The sequence below is a fragment of the Nyctereutes procyonoides genome, unplaced genomic scaffold (assembly GCF_905146905.1).
Source record: "Nyctereutes procyonoides isolate TBG_1078 unplaced genomic scaffold, NYPRO_anot_genome, whole genome shotgun sequence".
Taxonomy (NCBI): Eukaryota; Metazoa; Chordata; class Mammalia; order Carnivora; family Canidae; genus Nyctereutes; species Nyctereutes procyonoides.
In genome coordinates, this window is record NW_026575125.1 from 41,577,205 (window position 1) to 41,598,705 (window position 21,501).

At 40.4% G+C, this 21,501-nt stretch overlaps 1 protein-coding gene and 1 pseudogene across 8 annotated transcripts in view; both read left to right on the top strand.

Annotated features, from left to right (window-relative positions):
• ZNF81 (zinc finger protein 81) overlaps window positions 1-21,501 on the top strand; it is a 102,896-nt gene that overhangs the window by 54,087 nt on the left and 27,308 nt on the right. For all 8 annotated transcript variants that reach the window (XM_055337455.1, XM_055337456.1, XM_055337452.1 and 5 more), the window contains one exon: window positions 18,554-18,680. In XM_055337455.1, coding sequence (XP_055193430.1) covers window positions 18,554-18,680 — 127 coding nt within the window. The remainder of the gene's footprint in view (window positions 1-18,553; window positions 18,681-21,501) is intronic.
• On the top strand, window positions 16,397-17,450 carry LOC129517618 (calponin-1-like; annotated as a pseudogene).

A 21,501-nucleotide genomic window follows, 5' to 3' on the forward strand; every position in this document is an offset into this window, starting at 1 on the left:
GAGCACAGATTATTTACAGAGACAAACTTTGCTGACTCTGGTACTAACATCAGAATAGTTGCTAAGTTAGGAACTATAGGGGCTAATAGGACAACAAATTTATTTCTCTAAAATCTTGTTACAGATCTATGTACATTGTCTATCTTCATCAAATTTACCTTCCTTCTTTCCTGGAATTATGGGAGTATTAGAGGGTGAACTCCCTTTTTAAATTATCCCTGGTTTTTCTAATTCTCTTATAATCAATTTTATTCTCTCTAATTCGGCTCTCAACAAAGGATATTGTTTTACACATGGCCAGAGCTTATCTTTTTGGTAAGTTTCTTTTATTGATTCTAGGTCTTTAATTGAACTAATATCATTTTCCAGGGCCCAAAGCAATGCATTGATTTGTCCCAGTTTGGGATATTTTTATAGCACAGAGTGAGACTGCCACTCTCTCCCACACCTCTTTTCTTTCTAAAGGCACAGAGCCACCAAATCAGGTGTCTTTTCTGTAGGGAAGCACCATAGAACTCCGTTCAGAGTACAGAATATGGTGGTTCTTATTTTGTACAACAAATTTGGAAGCTAATCTCTTGCCAGTACGTTTGCAGGAGAAAGTAAGAAAGCATGTTCTTCATCAGATGATTTATCTGTATGGAAACCTTGAAAGAAAGGGAGCAAGTAGAAGGCTGACCTGAAATGTCAGCAGCGTGTGTGGACCTACCACTAGATCAAAGTGACACATTTCTGAGGGAATTGCAGAATAAGTAGCATTAGTATTTACCAGAAAAGACAAACATAGTTTAGCCTGAGGGAAAGTTCTTGAACTTGTGGTTCACCAGTTCCCACCTCCAGGAATTCCTGGAGCTGTCAATTTTGAGCCATTTGCCTATTATTACCTGGCCGAGGGCTTTCTCCTGGGCTTTCCTGATTCCCTCATTCCTTGTTCTTATCACTGTCCTCTGGAGTCTCTATAAATCTTCTTCCGGTGTCTTGGCTTCTTGCAATAATGACATACACTTTTCCCATCTGCCTTGGCTCCCTTCATGTTGCCCAGAGTAGAAATATTCCCTTAGAAAATGGTTGTAACTGAGCAGTTAACACAGTGGTTTTTAGTTGCTTCTCTTCTTCGTCATCTTTCTCTAGATTGTCTTCAAATTCAGCAGCTGATGCTGGTCTGTCAATGGTCTGTCCTAGGCTGAGACAAAGGTGGGTAGTACCAGCAGGTGACTTTGATCTGCCCCTGGATCCCTTGCAGTAAATTTTGAGAAAGCCTCAACAAACTGCTGATGGACATCAACAGGGAATTCACTCATCTCCTGGGTACACTGCTTTAATTTCTCTCAACTTACTTTTAGCAGAATGGATTCAAGTATGGCCATTTGCAGGCCCTTTAAGTGGGTCGCCAAAGCCCTAAGTTCTTCCGCAGTTATGGTGGGGGGGGCAGTAGATAGTTAGAGTCTTTTGGCCATGATACCCCTTGATGCAGCAGCTTAATTCCGGTCCTGATAGGCTTGCTCCACCAAACAAGCAAAGCCTGCTGGTTGCAGAATTCTGCACATCCTCATGTGTGGGGTTGTAAGCTGAAAAAAACCTTGCCACGTACTTGTGCAAACTTCTGTGGGTCTTCCCTGGGCACAGGAAGAGCAGGCCTTTGGTGAGTAACATTGGCAGAGTAGAAGGGCATTCTTCCTTTTTCAAGGCTTTCTGGGGAACCCAGGTAGCTTCCTAATGACATCAGCTTTATGAGCTTAGGAAGGGCTTCCCGTCTTCTCACCAAATCAGGAAAAATGTAGAATTAGATGACACTTTGATGTCATGCATGGGAGATTTGGTATCCCTTGTTGGTATTTTTCAGCCTGCCACCTTTTTTACTGTGTCTTTTCCAAGTGACTGCTCTTGCTACTCTCTTAGCCTGTTGCCTTCACGTGAGGACATGGTCTTTTATACAGGTTCCCAATTATTCCTTCATGGTGTTGCTTTATCATCTCTGTTTTCCTAGCTATGTGGTATGTGGTAAGAACGGACTCTTGGAGGTGGAATCTAGCTTCTAGGTTAATCATGAAATAGGAACGGAGCTAGGGCATGAGGCACACAAACCTCTCACAGGGCAAATAATTCATTACTGGCTCAAGAAAGTTGTGCCCTTGTCGCTCTTTGCAGGGAAATCTACTAATTAACAAAACTGCCTAGCTCAGAGATCATAGCTTCCCTCTTAGCAGGAGTTAGTTTGAGACAGGAAGGGATAAAGACATCCAAGGGAAGGGGAGCAAGGAAATGGGGACAGCAGAGAAAGGAGGAGAGTTTGGTAAAGAAAAAATGACTTTAATTATTTCATTTCTTCTTCTGTTTTGCTCATTGTTTCCAGGTAATTTTTACCTTTTCCCTGGAATGATAGTCATCCCATGAACACAAGTAATTCATTTGCTGAGGCTAGGTCCTTCTAAAAACTACCACAGATAGTCAGTTCACTCAAACCAAAGGTATTGTCCTCAAGCCACTGTAATACTGGATTCTCATTCCAAATAGATCCCATTCCAAATGTTATATGGTGATACATTAGCTCTTTACAAGAAAGACCTGCAGGCAACATTCTTGGCTTACCATATTTTCCACCATCAAAGCTAGTGGTAATCCTGATGGATTTTAGGTCCTGTATTACACGTTTCCTCAAGTATAAAATCTAGGATTTGGAGGGCATGATTTATCCAGCTAGTATTTGACAAATGCACAGAACTAGAAGGGAGATATTTTAAAATTCACCTTCCTCTCTGCTCAGTTCAGGAACTTTTTTTTTTTATTTTTTAGAGAGCGAGAGTGTGCCTGGGAGAGAGACAAGAGGGCAGGGGAACGGGGAGAAGCCGAGGGGGAAGGATAGGGAGGGGGAAAGATCTCAAGCAGACTCTAAGCTGAGTGTGGAGCCTAATGCTGGTATTGATTTCAAAACCCTGAGATCATGACATGAGCCGAAACCAAGAGTCAGATGCTTAACTGACTGAACCACCCAGGTGCCCCTCAGGTCAGGAACTTTAAGGCCATACCATCCTTATCAGTAGATTGTTGGGGGAAATTAAAAATAAAATCTCCTGGCAACCTAGGAAATTCTTTCTACAAATGTAAAAAAAGAAGGTAAAGAATTTTATTGCTGAGTGTTAAACCAGACTGTGATTTGCCTTATGAGTAATCTGCTAAAGAGATTGCAAGGACAGAAAGAAATCTCACTCTCTTTCATAGCTGAGCAGTTACAGTCCATTATATGCATGTTTTCAAGATAAATGGTAACTAGTCCTTATGGAGAGGACTTGACAGCACCATTTGCTCTACATTCTTTCATAGTTCCTCCTAACTTCCCCTGGTAAGTGGAGTGGCCATTTGTGCTAGTTAATTGTCTTTATCTAAAAGGCAAAATCAAATTTCCTCTGTCTCTGTGATAAGTAGATAGTACAGTTAGTTTCAAGCCAGGTGCCCAAGCTAAGTTCCCAACGTGACGGAATCATCTTCCTTGATATTTACATTTCAAAGCGATGGCTTCTAGGCCCCTAAGAAAAACATTCCTGGGTTGTAATGCTGACAGAAGGCTTATTTCTGTCTACATACGTGTGGCCAATAGACACACGAAAAAAGTGCTCAACATCACTTGACATCCGGGAAATACAAATTAAAACCACAATGAGATACCACCTCACACTGGTCAGAGCAGCCAAAATTAACAACTCAAGAAACGACAGATGTTGATGAGGATATGGAGAAAGGGGAACCCTTTTACACTGTTGGTGGGAATGTAAGCTGATAAAGCCACTCTGGAAAACAGTGTGGAGGTTCCTCAAAAAGTTGAAAATAGAACACCATTCAACCCAGCAATTACACTACTAGGTATTTACCCTAAAGATACAAATGCAGTGATCCAGAGGAGCACCTGCACCCCAGTGTTTATAGCAGCAATGTCCACAATAGCTAAAGTATGGAAAGAGCCCATATGTCTATCGACAGATGAATGGATAAATAAGTTGTGAGATCTATATATATATGCCATAAAAAAGCATGAAATCTTGCCAGCAGAGAGTCTGCTTCTTCCTCTCCCTTGCCCTTTGCCCAGCTCATGCGTGTGCTTTCTCTATCTCAATAAATAAATAAAATCTTAAAAAAAAAAGAGAGAAAAGACAGTTCAGAACAAAAGGCAGTCAGTGAGGCTGCTTGCAAGGCATGCAGAAATGTGAGACCCCTTGAGAATTGTCCCTTAATAGTCTCTCGAATCCCCCTCCCTTTTTAAAAGATTTTATTTATTTATTCATGAGAGATGGAGAAGCAGAGACATAGGCAGAGGGAGAAGCAGGCTCCCTGCAGTGAGCCTGAGGCAGGATTCGATTCTAGGATGCCAAGATCACAACCTGAGCCAAAGGCAGATGCTCAACCACTGAGCCACCTAGGTGACCCTCTTGAGTTCCTTTTAATTTGTAACAGATCTGACACATTCTCTTCCCTTGTATTTTTCCCCTTGCTATTTATTTGTTGAAGAAACTGGGCCATTTGCCCTGACTTAGGTCCCATGTTTTTGAAATTTGCTAATTGTATTCTCGTGGTTGTTTATATAATAAACAGTTCCTGTATCTCCGTTTTAATTTGAACTGATGAATCTAGAGGCTTGAACAATTCGGATTTAATTTCTTGGCAAGAATACTTCATAGCGGGGCACCTGGGTGGCTCACTGGTTGAGCATCTGCCTTTGGCTCAGGTCATGATCCCGGGTCTTGGGATGGAGTCCCACATCTGGCCCCATTCAGGGAGCCTGCTTCTCTCTCTACCTATGTCTCTGCCTCCCTCTGTGTCTCTCCTGAATAAATAAATAAAATCTTAAAAAAAGAAAAGAATACTTCATAGGTAATGGTGAATGCTTGCTGATTCACACCTCTAGGAGGCACAAAATGCCTGGTTATCTCTCTCAGTGTATTCAGGAGTCGTCATCCCCAGCCAGATTGTAAAGTTCCTTTAGTCTTTTACCTAATAGTTTTCCACTTTTTGAAGATCTCTGCTTTTATTAGCACCTATTAGCTGGAATACTTCTGCAAAGAATAAAGTTCCATAATCAACTATTTATCCTAAAGTGCAGCCTTAGAGGAAAGATAGTCATTTTTAAAAAATTTTTAAAGATTTTATTTATTTGAGAGAGAAAGAGAGCACAAGCAGGGTGTGAGCAGAGGGAGAGAGACAAGCAGAGTCCCCACTGAGTGGGGAGCCCAATGGGGGGCTCAATTCCAGGACCGAGATAATGACCTGAGCCAAAGGCAGATGTTTAATTGAGCAAGCTACCCAGGCACCCCAGAAAGATAAACATTTTAATATGAAACTCAAGTCATATCTCTTTTCTGGTATATAAAACACTTCAGTGGTGATCTACAGGCATATGCTGGAGGTATCTCAGGTTCAGATCCAAACCATTGCAATAAAATGAATATTGTATTAAAGCAAGTCAAATGAATTTTTTTAATTCCCTGTGCATATAAAAGTTATGCTAAACTATACTGTGGTTGGGCAGCTCCGGTGGCTTAGCGGTTTAGCGCTGCCTTCAGCCCCGGGGTGTGATCCTGGAGACACGGGATCAAGTCCCACGTCAGGCTCCCTGCATGGAGTCTGCTTCTCCCTCTGCCTGTGTCTCTGCCTCTCTCTCTCTCTCTCTGTGTGTCTCTCATGAATGAATAAAATCTTTTTAAAAAACCTATACTGTAGTTTATAGAGTGTGCAATACCATTCTGTCTAAAAAAGAGTACCTTAATTAAAAAATACTTTATTGCTCAAAAATACTAAGCATCACCCGAGATTTCAGCAAGTCATAATCTTTTTGCTGGTGGAGGATCTTGCCTCAGTGTTGATGGCTTTTGACTGATCTGGGTGGTAGATGCTGAAGTCCGTGGTGGCTGTGGCAATTTCTTAAAATAAGACAACAGTGAAGTTTGCTGTGTCGATTGACTCTTCCTTTCATGAATGATTTCTCTGCAGTGTGTGATGCTGTTTGATAGCATTTTACCCACAGTAGAATTTCTTTCAAAATTGGGAGTCAGTCCTCTCAAACTCTGCCACTACTTTAACAACTAAATTTATTTATTCTAAACCCTTTGTTGTCATTTCAGTAATCACAACATCTTCACCAGGAGTAGATTCCATCTCAAGAATCCACTTTTTGGTGCACCTGGCTGGCTCAGCCAGTAGAGCATGTTATTCTAGATCTCGAGGTCGTGAATTCAAGCCCTATGTTGGGTGTAGAGCTTACTTTAAAAAAAAAAAAGAAGCCATTTTCTTTGCTTATCCATAAGAATCAACTCCTCATCCATTAAAGTTTCATTGTGAGACTCTCACATCTTCAGGCTCCCCTTCTAATTCTAGTTCTCTTGCTATTTCTCAGCATCTGCAGTTACTTCCTCCACTGAAGTCTTGAACCCTTCAAAGTCATCCATGAGGGTTGATTGGAATCAACTTCCTCTAAACTCCTGTTAATGTTGATGTTTTGACCTCTTCCCATGAATCATAAATGTTCTTAATGGCGAATGGTGAATCTAGAATGATGAATGGTGAATCTAGAATGGTGAATCCTTTTCAGGTTTTCAGTTTACTTGCCCAGATCCATCAGAAGAATCACTATCTATGACAGCTGTAGTCTTACAAAAATGGGTTTCTTAAATACTAAGACTTGAAAGTTAAAATTACTCCTAGATCCATGGGCTGCAGAATGAATATTACGTTAGTAGGCATGAGAACAACATTCAACTCATTGGACATCTCAATCAGAGCTCTTGGGTGACCAGGTGCCATTGTCAATGAGCAGTAATGTTTTGAAAAGAATCTTCTATTCTGAGCAGCAGGTCTCAAGAGTGGGATTAAAATATTCAGTTGACCATATTATAAACAGGCTGTAATCCAGGCTTTGTTGTTCCATTTATAGAGCACTGGCAGAGTAGATTTAGCATCATTAAGAGCCCTAGGATTTTCAGAATGATAAATGAACATTGGCTTCAACTTTTAAGTCTCTAGCTTCATCAGCCCCTAACAAGAGACAGCCTGTCATTTGAAGCTTTGAAGCCAGGCACTGACTTCTTTTTAGCTATGAAAGTCTTAGATGGCATCTGCTTTCAACAGAAGGCTGTTTCATATACATTAAAATATGTTTTTTAATGTAGCCATCTTCATTAATTCTGTGAGCTGAGTCTTCTGGATACCTTGCTGCAGCTTCTCCATCAGCACTTGCTGCTTCACCCTGCACTTTTATTATGTTAAGGAAATGGCTTCTTTCCTTAATCCTCATGAACCAACCTCTGCTAGCTTCAGACTTCTCTTTTTTTATGAATTTATTTTTTATTGGTGTTCAATTTGCCAACATACAGAATAACACCCACTGCTCATCCCATCAAGTGCCCCCCTCAGTGCCCGCCACCCAGTCACCCCCACCCCCCGCCCACCTCCCCTTCCCCCACCCCTAGTTTGTTTCCCAGAGTTAGGAGTTTCTCATGTTCTGTCTCCCTTTCTGATATTTCCCACTCATTTTTCTCCTATCCCCTTTATTCCCTTTCACGATTTTTTATATTCCCCAAATGAATGAGACCATAAAATGTTTGTCCTTCTCCCATTGACTTATTTCACTCAGCATAATACCCTCCAGTTCCATCCACGTTGAAGCAAATGGTGGGTATTTGTCGTATCTAATGGCTGAGTAATATTCCATTGTACACATAGACCACATCTTCTTTATCCATTCATCTTTCGATGGACACTGAGGCTCCTTCCACAGTTTGGCTATTGTGGACATTGCTGCTATAAACATTGGGGTGCAGGTGTCCCGGCGTTTCACTGCATCTGTATCTTTGGGGTAAATCCCCAGCAGTGCAATTGCTGGGTCGTAGGGCAGATTTATTTTTAACTCTTTGAGGAACCTCCACACAGTTTTCCAGAGTGGCTGCACCAGTTCACATTCCCACCAACAGTGCAGGAGGGTTCCCCTTTCTCCACATCCTCTCCAACATTTGTGGTTTCCTGCCTTGTTAATTTTCCCCATTCTCACTGGTATCTCATTGTGGTTTTGATTTGTATTTCCCTGATGGCAGGTGATGCGGAGCATTTTCTCGTGCTTGTTGGCCATGTCTATGTCTTCCTCTGTGAGATTTCTGTTCATGTCTTTTGCCCATTTCATGATTGGATTGTTTGTTTCTTTGCTGTTGAGTTTTCAGACTTTTCTTCTGCACCCTCCTCACCTCTCTCAGCTTTCACAGAATTAAATAGAGTTAGAGCCTTGCTCTGGATTATTAGGCTTTGGCTAAAGGGAATGTTTTTTCTAATTTGGTCTTCTGTCCAGACCACTAAAATTTTCTCCATATCAGCAAGAAGGCTGTTTCACTTTCTTATCATCCATGTGTTCACTGAAGGAACACTTTAAATTTCCTCTAAGAACTTTTCTTTATATTCACAACTTGGCTAACTGGTGCAAGAGGCCTAACTTTTGGTTTTATCTCCAGTTTTGACATGTCTTCTTCACTAAGCTCAGTCTTTTCTAGCTTTTGGTTTAAAGTGAAAAACATGTGACTTTTCCTTTCACTTGAACACTTGAAGGCCATTGTAGGATTATCAGTTGGTCTAATTTCAATATTGTTGTGTCTCAAGGAATAGGGAGGCATAAGGAGAGGGAGAGAGATGGGAACAGTTGAGCAGTGGATCAGTTAGATCACACACATTTAGGGACTCCTGGATGGCTGAGCAGTTGGCCATCTGCCTTTGGCTCAGGGCATGATCCCCGGATCTGGGATCAAGTCCCACTTTGGGCTCCCTGCATGGAGCCTGCTTCTCCCTCTGCCCATCTCTGCTTCTCTGCCTCTCTCTCTCTCTCTCTCTCTCTCTCTCTCTCTCTCTCTCTCTCTCATGAATAAATAAAATCTTTAAAAAAAGAGAGCACATACATTTATCAGTTAAGTTCACTGTCTTATATGGATGTATTTCATGGTACTCCAAAACAACTACAATAGTAACATCAAAGATCGCTGATCTCAGATCACCAAAAGAAATAAAATAATAATTAAGTGTGAAATACTGCAAGAATTACCAAATTGTGACATATAGATGCAAAATGAGTAAATGTTGGACAAACAGCACTGATAGATTTGCTCAATGCAGGGTCGCAACAAGCCTTCAATTTGTAAAAAATGCAGTATCTGCAAAATGCTTCACTTTATTAAGTGAAGCCCAATATAACAAGATATGCTTGTATTACGAAAAGAATTTGCACTGTTTTCATGATCAGACTCTAACATACTTCCTTGGATTTTTCTCTTAAAATCACCTGCCTCACATATTTTATAGTCTTCTCTCCTTTTTACAGAGCTATTCATTCTTTCTTTAATTACCATGTATTTTCCTTTCTCCATACCTTTCTCTTTGTCTTTTCTAGAAAATATTTCCCCCATTTATCTCCATCATACTTAATGTTTTCCCCCAAGATTCTATTTAAACTATCCAAGTCTAAGGACCCTAAACCTATACCCCCAGTAGAACTATTTTCTCTTTGGGGCCCACAGTGTACCCTAAATATATTTCTAATTTGCACTATTGTTTTCTGTGTTTTTTGAAACTGAGTTATATTAGAAAGACATTGGATTATGTATAGTTTGATGAGTTTTGACGAATATATATGTGTAACCATTATTCAGACTAAAATACGGAATAGGTCCATCACCCTTTTGACCAGTCAGTATCCTGGTCATTTTTAAGACTTTTAATCACTATATATTAGCTCTGCTTATTCTTTTTTAAAAAGATTTTATTTATTTATTCATGAGGGACACAGAGAGAGAGAGGCAGAGGGAGAAGCAGGCTCCATGCAGGGGCCCTGACGTGGGACTCAATCCTGGGTCTCCAGGATCATGCCGTGGGCTGAAGGTGGTGCTAAACCCCTGAGCCACCCAGGCTGCCCCTGCTGATTCTTTTTTTTAAAAAGGTTTTATTTATTAGAGAGAAAGCACAGCAGGGGGAGTGGCAGAGGGAGAGGGAGAAGCAGACTCCCCCTGAGCAAGGAGCCCAATATGGGACTCCATCCCAGGACCCTGGGATTATGACTTGAGCCAAAGGCAGAGGGTTAACCAACTGAGCCACCCAGGCACCCAGCTCTGCTTGTTCTTGATTGTCATATAAATAGAATCATTTGGTCTGTGTTTGGCTTCTATTTCTAAAATAACAAAATATTTTGGAGAGTCATTCAGGTTGTGTCTGTCACCAGCTCTTTCCTTTTTATTGCTGAGTATTTCATTGTATGAATCTACCACAATTTGTTTATGCAGTCATCTGCTTTTGAACATTTTGAATGTTTTAGTGTTTGGCTATCATGCATAAAGCCTGCTATGAACATTATTGTAGAATTTTTCTGAGTGAATATGTTTGCAACTTATTTCAGTAACTACCAAGGAATGTAAACACTAGATTATAGGGTGGTTGTATATTTAACTTTATTAGAAACTGCCACACAAGGTTCTCCAGTGATGATTCAGTTTACATGCCTATCAGCAATTTTTAAATTCTTTTTTTAAAAGATCTATTTATTTATTCATGACAGACTGAGAGAGAGAGGCAGAGACACAGGCAGAGGGAGAAGCAGGTTCCTCACAGGGAGCCCAATGTGGGACTTGATCCTGGATCCTGGGATCGTGACCTGAGCTGAAGGCAGGCACCCAATTGTGGAGCCACCCAGGCATCCCAATTTTTTAATTCATTACTAATTTTAGCTTGTCTAGTGAGCATATAGTGCTATTTTCAGTGTAGTTTAAATTGAATTTTCCTCATATTCTTTGAGTAAATACCAATTAGTGCAATTTCTAAGTCATATAATTCAATGTTTAATTTTTTGAGGAACCTCCATACTTTCTTCCAGTTATACACCTTTATGTTTATGGAAGTATTATTTACAATAGTCAAATTATAGAAGCACCCCAGTGTCCATCAATAGATGAATGGACAAGAATGTGCTATATACATACAATAGAATATTACTCAGCCACAAAAAAGAATGAAATCATGCCATTTGCAGCAACATGGATGGATCTAGAGAGTATAATGATAAGCAGAATGAGTCAGAGAAAGACAAATACCATATTATTTCATTCCTCTGTGGAATTTAAGAAACAAAAAAAAATAGAGATAAACAGAAAAATAGACTCTTAACTAGAGAACAAACTGCTGGTTACCAGAGGGGAGGTGGGTGGGAGGATGGATAAAATAGGTAATGGGGATTAAGAAGTGCACTTGTCATGATGAGAACTGGATGATGTATGGAGTTGTTGAATCACTATATTGTACACCTCGTACTAATATAACAATGTATGTTAAATGTACCAGAATTAATTTTTTTACAAAATAAATACATTGCATTTTCCTCATAAATAATGATGTTGAACATCTTTTCATATGCTTTATTGGCCATTTGTAGATCTTTTTTGGTGTCTGTTCAAGTATTTTACCCATTTAAAAAAGTTGGGTTATGTTTCTTTTTGTTATTACTTTGTAGGAGTTCTTTCTACATTCTTACTATGGGTGTTTTATATATATATTACAAATATTTTCTCTGTGTCTTGATTTTTCATTTTCTTAATGGCATCTTTTGATGAGCAGAAGTTTTAATTTTGGTAAAGTCCCATTTATCAAAATTTTCTTTTACATTTGTTTTTTGTCCTATGTCAAGAATTCTTGCTTGACCCAGTGTTGCAAAGATATTCCCTTATGTTTTCTTATAGGGCACTTTTTTCCTTTTTTTGATTAAAATATATCTAACATAAAATGTCATCTTAGTTTCAGGTGCGCACCATCTTGATTCAACAATTCTATATATTAGCTCTCAGTACAATAAATGTAGTCACCATACGTTATTACAGTATCATGGACTATATTTCCTATGCTGTACTTTTCATCTCATGATTTATTTATTTTATAACTGTAAATTTATATCTCTTAATCCTCTTTATCTGTTTCACCTATCCCCTCTCACCTCCCCTCTGTTAGGGAACAAGCACCAGTTTGTTCTCTGTATTTAAGAGCTTGTCTTTTCATTTCTTCATTCATTTGTTTTGTTTTTTAGATTCCACATGTAAGTGAAATCATATGGTATTTGTCTTCTCTATCTGACTTATTTTACATAGCATAATACCCTCTAGGTCCATCCATGTTGTCACAAATGGCAAGATCTCATTATTTATTATGGCTAAATAATATTTCATTTTATATATCCCACATCTTCTTTATCTATTTACCTATCAATGGACACTTGGGTTGCTTCCATATCTTGGCTATTGTAAATAATGCTGCAATAAACATAGGGGTACATGTATCTTCAAATTAGTGTTTTCATTTTCTTTGGGTAAATAATAACGGAATTGCTGAATCATATGATATTTTATTTTTAAAATTTTGAGGAACCTCCACACTGTTTTCCACAGTGGCTACACCAATTTCCATTCCCACTAACAGTATACAAGGGTTCCTATTTCTCCACATCCTCACCAACACTTATTATTTCTTTTTGATTCTAGCTATTCTGACAAGTATAAGGTGATATCTCACTGGTTTTGATTTGCATTTCCCTGTTTATCAGTGATGTTGAGTATCTTTTCATGTATATCATTTTTGGAAAAATTTGTATTCCGGTGTTCTGCCTATTGTTAAATAAGATTATTTGGGGGTGTTCTTTTGGTGTTTAAGTTCTTCATATGTTTTGGATATTAACCCCTTATCAGATATATCATTTGCAAATATCTTCTCCCATTCACTAGGCTGCCTTTTTGTTTTGTCGATGGTTTTCTTTGCTGTGCAAAAGCTTATTTTGGTGTAGTCCCAATAGTTTATCTTTGCTTTTGTTTCCCTTGCCTGAGGAGACATAACTACAAAAATGTTGCTGAGACTGATATCAAAGAGATTACTGCCTATGTTTTCTTCTAGGAGTTTTATGGTTTCAGGTCTCACATTTAAGTCTTTACTCCATTTTGAATTGATTTTTGTATATGGTATAAGAAGGTGATCCAGTTTCATGTTTTGCATATAGCTGTCCACTCTTCCCAACACCATTTATTAAAGAGATTTTCAGGATGCATGGGTGACTCAGTGGTTGAGCCTCTGCCTTTGGCTCAGGTCGTGATACCGGGGTCCTGGGATCGAGTTCCACATCAGGCTTCCCTCAGAGTCTGCTTTTCCCTCTGCCTGTGTCTCTGCCTCTCTCTCTCTTTCTGTGTCTCTCATGAATAAATAAATACAATCTTCAAAAAAGGAGAGAGATTTTCCTTTCTCCATTGTATATTTTTTGTCTCTTTTGTTGTAAATTAATTGACCATATGGGTCGTTTTATTTCTGGGCTCTCTCTTCTGTTCTGTTGAGCTATGCATCTGTTTTTATCCTAATAACATACTGTTTTGATTATCATAGCTTTGTAATATAGTTTGAAATCTAGGTTATGATACCTCCAGCTTTGTTCTTTCTGAAGATTGCTTTGGCTACTTAGAGTCTTTTGTGCTTCCTAAATGTTTTAGGTTTGTTCTGTTTCTATGAAAAATGCCATTGGAATTTTGATAGGGATTGCAGTGAGTCTGTGGTTTGGTTTTGGTAATATGGACATTTTAACAATATTAATTCTTCCTATCCATGAGCCAGAATATCTTTCTATTTTCTTGTCTTTCTTAGTTTTCTTCATCAATGTTTTATAATTTTCAATATATAGTTCTTTTATCTCCTTGGGTAATTTATTCCTAGGCATTTTATTCTTTTTTCTTTTTCTTTTTTTTAACCTTGGTATTTTTCTTAGTGCAATTATAAATGGAATTGTTTTCTTAATTTCTTTTTCTGGTAATTCATTATTAGTGTATAGAAATACAACAGGTTTTTATATATTTATTTTTATGTCCTGCAACTCTATTGAATTCATTTTTTAGTTCTAACATGTTTTTTAGTGGAGTCTTTAGGGTTTACTATATGTAATATGATGTCATCTGCACATAGTGACAGTTTTTCTTCCTTTTTGATTCAGATGCCTTTTATTTCTTTTTCTTGCCTAATTGCTCTGGCTAGGACTTTCAGTACTCTGTTGAATAAAAGTGGCAAGAGTGGACATCTTTGTCTTGTTTTTGATCTTAGAAAAGCTTTCAGTTTTCCACTGTTGATTATGTTGTTAGCGGTGGGCTTGTCATATATGGTTTTTACTGTGTTGAGATATCTTTTCTCTATACCTGCTTTATTGAGTTTTTATCATAAATGGATGTTGAACTTCATTAAATGTTTTTTCTACATCTATTGAGATGATCATACAATTTTTATCCTTTATTTTGTTAATGTAATGTGTCACATTGATTGATTTGCAGATGTTGAACCATCCTTGTATCACTGGAATAAATCCCACTCGTTCATTTTGTATGGTTCTTTTAACATATTGTTGAATTCATTTTGGTAATATTTTGTTGAGGATTTTTGCATCTGTATTCATCAGGGATATTGACCTGTAATTTTCTTTTCTTGTGGTATCCTTCTCTAATTTTGGTATCAGGATAATTTGACCTCATTAGATGAATTTTGAAGTGTTTCCTACTCTTCTGTTTTTTGGAAGATTTTGAGAAGGATTTGTATTCTTCGAATGTTTGGTAGAATTCATTGGTGAAGCTGTTTGGTCCTGGACTTTTCTTTGTTGGGAGGTTTTTGATTACTGATTCAGTCTCCTTATTAGTATTTGGTCTGTTTAGATTTTCTATTTCTTCATGATTCAGGCTTGGTAGGTTGTGTGTTTCTAGGAATTTATCCATTTCTTCTAGGTTGTCCAATTTGTTCACACATAATTGTTTATAGTATTCTAATTGGTTATTTTTATAGTTCTTCTCAGTTGAACTATCCTATTATTCTTTCACTGTGAACATATTTTTCTTTATGTTCTTGAGCATACTTATAGATAACTGGTTTAAAATCCTTTACTGCTGATTCCAGCATTTGAATCAGTTCAGGGTCAGTCTGATTGCTTTTCCTCTTGAGCCTCTTTTATTTCTCTTGATACCTTTCTCTCTCTTTCTATGTTGATTATTTTCAGCTGTATCTTGGTTATTGTGAATAATATATTGTAGACATTTTGAATTCTGTTTTAGTTCCACTGAGGATCGCTGAGTTTTTGTTTCATTTGGTTTAGCAAGCACTTAATTTGGCTGGACTCAAACTGGAAACTGTCTCCTCTGTGATGTGATAAATCAAATTTTAGTTAATCTGTGTAGTCAACCAGAGATTTGGAAGAGTTAACACACAGAATTTACCTTTTTCTGTCTAAATTCTCCCTGGACTTTCTGATGGTCATGATGACTGCAAAACTCCCTGATTCTTCAAGTAGTAAGAGTGAAGTTTTTCTATTGGAATTTCAGTTAGCCTGCATAGCAGTGACTAGGTCTATTTACAAGTAAAAGGCTGTAAATTTGGTAATCACATCCAGTTCCATCTCTTCTCCTAATTATCAGTTCTCTTCCAGTAAATAGCTGATTTTTGTTGCTATTCAGCATCTCCAGATAGTTTTTTTTAAATATTTTGTTCAGAGTATAGTTATTATCTATATGAAAGTTGGTCTGATAAAATTAATCCAGTCATACTGGAACTTAATTATTGTTAATTTTTTATGTGGTGTAAAGTATTGGTCAAGGTTTGTTTTTTTTTCCTCCAAAACTTATGTCCATTGTTCCAGCACAATTTTTTGAAAAGACTTTCCTTTCCCCATTGAATTACTTTGGTGCCTTTGTCAAAAACAGTTGTCCATATGTGTGTGGTTCTGTTTCTGGACTCTACCCTGCTCCATTGATATATCTGTCCATACTTAGGTCAATACAACACTGTCTGAAGTATTGTAGCTTTATAGTAAGACTTAACATTACATGTAAATCCTCCATACTATTCCTTGCTTTGGGTATTCTAGGTCCTTTGCATAGCCATGTAAACCTTAACATTTCCTTGCCTGTTTTTACCAAAAAGTTGACAAATAATTGAAGAAATAGAAGACAAATGAGTATGGTGATAGAAAATTTCAGCAACACTCAGCTGCTTTGATTTATATATTATAGAATACTACAGCCATCCACAGTTGATTATAGTTCTTTTCTAGGGACACATGAAACATTCTCCTAGATAGACCATATGTTAAAATCATACAGAGCATATTTTCTGACCACTATAGGATTAAATTAGAAATAAGCAATAAAAAAGCATCAAGAGAAAATGCCATATTTTTAAAGAATTAATTAAAGCAACAGTAGAGGGAGCTATGTGAAGTTAAAAGAAAAAAAGTATGCATGCTTCCTTCTAGAAGTTATAGAACACAGACAGATGGAGTCTTAGCTGCTGCCTTGGTCCTCCGCACCCCCGCCACTGCTGCCTACCACCAGCCAGCATGTCCTCTGCTCACTTCAACCAGGGCCCTGCCTATAGGTTATCTGTTGAGGCCAAGAACAAGCTGGCCCAGAAGTATGACCACCAGTGTGAGCAGGAGATTCGAGAGTGCATCGAGGAGGTGACAGGGCACCGCATCAGCAACAACTTGATGGACAGCCTCAAAGATGGCATCATTCTTTGCAAATGCATCAGTAAGCTCCAAGCCAGACCCCATGAAGAAGGTCAGTGAGTTGACCCAAAATGGGCATCAGCTGGAAAACATCAGCAACTTCATCAAGGCATCACCAAGTATAGGGTGAAGCCCCATGACATTTTTGAGGCCAGTGACCTGTTTGAGAACACCAGCCACACCCAAGTGCAGTTCATCCTGACAGCCCTGGCTAGCATAGCCAAGATGAAAGGGAATAAGGTAAACATAGGGGTCAAGTATGCAGAGGAGCAGGAACTAAAATTTGAACTAGGGAAGCTAAGAGAAGGACAGAGCATCATTGGGCTACAGATGGGCACCAACAAGTTTGCTAGCCAGCAGGGAACGATGGCCTATGGCACCCAGCACTACCTTTGTGACCCCAGGCTGGGCCAACACCAGCCTCTGGACTAGGCCGCCATCACCAGCAAGGGAGCCAGCCAGTCCAGCCTGACTGTACTTGGGACCAAGTGACAATCTTCAAGTCAGGGTTAGGCATGGAGCATTGTGACATACTCAACACCAGTCTGCAGATGGGCAGCAACAAGGGGGCCTCGCAGCAGGGCATGACAGCATATAGGCTGCTGTGTCAGGTCTATGACCCCTATGACTGCCTGACACCTGAATACTTAGACCTGGGGGAGCCTGCCCACAACCACCACCCACCAACTACTACAATTCTGCCTGGGGCCCTGGGCCCTGGGCCCCCTACTCTGTCTTTCCTCCAGGGAGTCTGGCTGCTGCTCTCAGCAGGGCTGAGCAGGCCCCACCAACCCCCTCCCCCTGCATGGCATCCTCCAGCCCCCTGGCACCTGCCTACAGGGTTATCACTGGGAGGCCCCCTGGCACCTCCCTACAGGGTTAATACTAAGGGGCCCTCCTCCTCAGAATGCTTCAGAGTCCAACATCCAGCCAGGTGTTCCCAGCAGGACCTAAAAGACGCACTGAGCAAAACTACCCCTACCTGTCCCCTGACTCCCTCACAGGTGGGTACCCAGGACAGGAAGTTCCCCCTAAGCAAAACCCTCAGAGCCCAGGCTCAGCCTGCCCCCACCCCATTCCTGCAGTGAAAGCAAACTGCATGCTCAGACACCCTACAGACACACATGGTTTGGTTTGCAATGACTGGCATTTGTGGATGTGACAGTGGCATTTGTAACACTAGCACTTTTTTTTCTCCTTCACTAGAGCACAATAAATGGCTGTAAAGTAAAAATAAAAATAAATGAAAGTTCTAGAATACAAACTTCCTATTTAAATGAACAACAAGGAGCACCTGGATAGCTCAGTCACTTAAGCATCTGCCCTTGGCTAGGGTCATGAACCCAGGGTCCTGGGATCGAGCCCTGCATCCGGCGCCCTGCATCCGGCTCCCTGCCAGGGCAGAATACAGGCAGATGGAACCTGCTTCTCCTCCCTCCCTCTGCCTGCTGCTCTGCTGCTTCTGCACTCTCTCTCTGTCAAATAAATAAGATATTAAGAAAAAAACCTTAAAAAAATAAATAAAAATAAAATGAACAACAAAATAGGATCAAGGGGGATCCCTGGGTGGCGCAGCAGTTTGGCGCCTGCCTTTGGCCCAGGGTGTGATCCTGGAGACCCGGGATCGAATCCCACGTCGGGTTCCCGGTGCATGGAGCCTGCTTCTCCCTCTGCCTATGTCTCTGCCTCTCTCTCTCTGTGTGTATGACTATCATAAATAAATAAAAATTTAAAAAAAATAGGATCAAGGTCAAATCTTGTACAAAATTATTATTTTTAAAAAGAAAGACTGACTCAATGTATACAATGAATGGCAAAAATGTACGATGAGATATTTGTAGCTACACATTGCCTATACCTAGGTATTTCATGGGCATATGGTATAAGCATGTTCTGGCAGAAAATCATTAAAAATAATTTCTTACTGATCCTCTCCCTATCCCCAGTGCTGACCATGTCACCCTGAACAGGATTGTATTGTTACAGCTCTCAGTGTCATTCGAGGATGTGACTGTGGACTTCAGCAGAGAGGAGTGGCAGCAACTGGACTCTACTCAGAGACGCCTGTACCAGGATGTGATGCTGGAGAACTACAGCCACCTGCTCTCAGTGGGTAAGCATAGCCCTCCTAAGAATCTACAAGGAGCACATTACAGGTAAAATTTTATCCTGCATGTAAAATAATGTTGGAAGTCCTAACCTCCAGTACCTTAGGATGTGATCTTTTTTGAATTAGGGTCTTTACAGAAGTAATCAAGCTTAAACGAGGTCTTTAGGGTGGGTCCTAACCCAGTATGACTGGTGTACTTAAAATAAGAGAAATCTAGACACAGAGACGGACATACACAGAGGAAAGACAATGTGAAGACACATAAGGAGAAGAAGATACCATGTCACTGGAGTGATGCATCTATAAGCCAAGAGATGCCTGGGGCCACCAGAAGGTCAGAGAGAAGCATGGGACAGTTCCTTCCTATTTTGAAGGTTCTGCTTCAAAAAGAGCATGGCCCACTGACACCTTGATTTTGGACTTCTGGCTTCCAGAACTGTGAGACAGTAAATTTCTGTTATATCGAGCCATCTTGCTTGTGCTACTTTGTTATAGCAACCCTAGGAAACTAATACAGATTTTTGCACTTGGGAAGTGGGAAGCTGCCATAACAAATACTGAGAAAGAAATGGAGGTGGCTTTGGGATTGGATAATAGGTAGAGGCTAGAAAGGTTTTAGGTGCTTGATTGAAAAAGCCTAGACTGCCTTGAAAAAAAATCACTGCTAGAAATAATGAACATTAAAGGGGCTTTTGGTGAGGTCTCAGATGGAGTGAAGAGCATGTTACTGGAAGCTGGAGGAAAGGAGATCCTTATTACAAAATGGGAGAGAACTTGACTGAATTGTGTCCTGTTGGGTGGAAAGTAGAAATTATAAGTGATAAGCTTGGATATTATTTTTTTAAAGATTTTATTTTTTTTATACATGAGAGACAGAGAGACGTAGAGACAGAGACAGGGAAAAGCAGGCTCCCTTCGGGAAGCCCAGTGCGGGACTCAATCCCAGGACCCCGCAATCAGGACCTAAACCAAAGGCAGACACTCAACCACTGAGCCACCTGGGCATCCCTAAACTTGGATATTTAGCTGCAGAAATTTCTCAGCAAAATGTTAAAGGCATGGCCTGCGCTTTCCTGTGCTGCTGACAGTAAAATGTAGGAGGAAAGAGGAACATTGGAGAGGAATTATTAGTAAAAAGAGAGAGAGAGAGAACCAGAACTTGAAGATTTGGAAAATGCTCAGCCTATCCATATTGCAAAAAATGAGATGGACTCTGAAAAGAACCCCAAAGATGTGGGCAACTAATTGCTAAAGAGATCAGATGTATGATTTGTGGATACCATCAACCATGTCATTAGAAATGCTGCCAGCTTGTGGATACCATCAACCATGTCATTAGAAATGCTGTCAGCTTAGACTGAAGAAGACAGGAAAAAATGAGGGGGCTGGAAGACATCTGGGATTCTACAGGTAGAAGATAGGCTGGGAAAAGTGTTTGGCTGTGCACACACATCAGCCTTCAAGAAGAGGGATGAATGATTGACTCCAGGGATGGTTCTGAGGCCAACAGTGCTGCTGCTGCCACCACAGGCCCAGAGGGCACAGGCTGGGAAAATGGGATGTGACAGCCCATCCTGACTTACCAATAAATCCTCAGTTCCAGAGGGCAAGCCACCGACTTGCTTCCAGGCCCGAAGGGGCAGAGCCACCACCCAGGGTTAAGGGGATGAAGTTGCTGCATCTAATCTGAGGTCACAGCTTCATGCTCTCTTGAATTCTCTCTTCAAAGTGCGTGTCAGCTTTCCCTTCTGGTGCTTGTGAAGAGTTGCAGTTGTGCCATTAGTTAGCCTTAGAAGGACTTTGCCACTCACCCTGGGCAGCATGCCCAAGCAACACAACTCCGGGGAGATTCAGGCTCAGTGCTTCAGGGGCTGCTACTGACCACACCATCTACAGGCTGGGGTTTGATCAGAAGGATGTGGGTCCCCTGTGAGTGGCACCAGGGAGTCTCTACCTCTTGCCATATTTCCTGTGTCCCACCACTATGAGGATTCAGCACTGGACTCTTCCATGTTCACTAACCATTACTAAAGGAGTCCTTGTAAGTTTCCTTTCTTCCACTGACTAATATGCTTAAATTCAATGAGCAAGTGAACTGAGACCCAGTAGCAAGCCAGAAGCTGGTTTTCGACAGGAGAACAGTTATCCTCAGAAGGTAGCAGGGCTTTGTTCAAAAATCCTAAGATTTGCTCTGTGGTTCACATATAAGGGCCTGCCAAAAGCTCCCTTCCTACCTGCCACTGACACTTCAAGTACCCCTGGATCTGCCCAATCATAGGGCCCAAGTGGCAGAGCAGCTTATATGACAGTCTGGGACCTGTTGCAGAGCCTTTTGTTCTGGGCTCTGCTCAGTTTGTGTGTGCCTGGGTGACTCAGTGGTTGAGCATCTACCTTTGGCTCAGGTCGTGATCGTGGGATCCTGAGATCGAGTCCCTCATTGGGCTCCTCCCCACAGGGAGCCTGCTTCTCCATCTGCCTATGTCTCTGCCTCTCTCTCTGTCTCTCATGAATCAATAGATAAAATCTTTAAAAAAAAACTAGCAGTTTTTTTTGGATCACCTGGTAAGTGAGCCAGAGTGACATACTCAAATGAGTAATATTACTGCCTCTGAAGTCCATAGAGGCCCAGTAGGCATTGTCCCTCTTTTTACTTGTAGGAAAAGCCAGAGGCAAAAACTTATTCTTCACTTAGAAATTTCTAGGGGCATCTGGGTGGCTCAGTGGTTGAGTGTCTGCCTTTGGCTCAGGTCGTGATCCTGGGGTCCTGGGATTGAGTCCCACATCAGGCTCCTCTCAGGGAGCCTGCTTCTCCCTCTGCCTATAT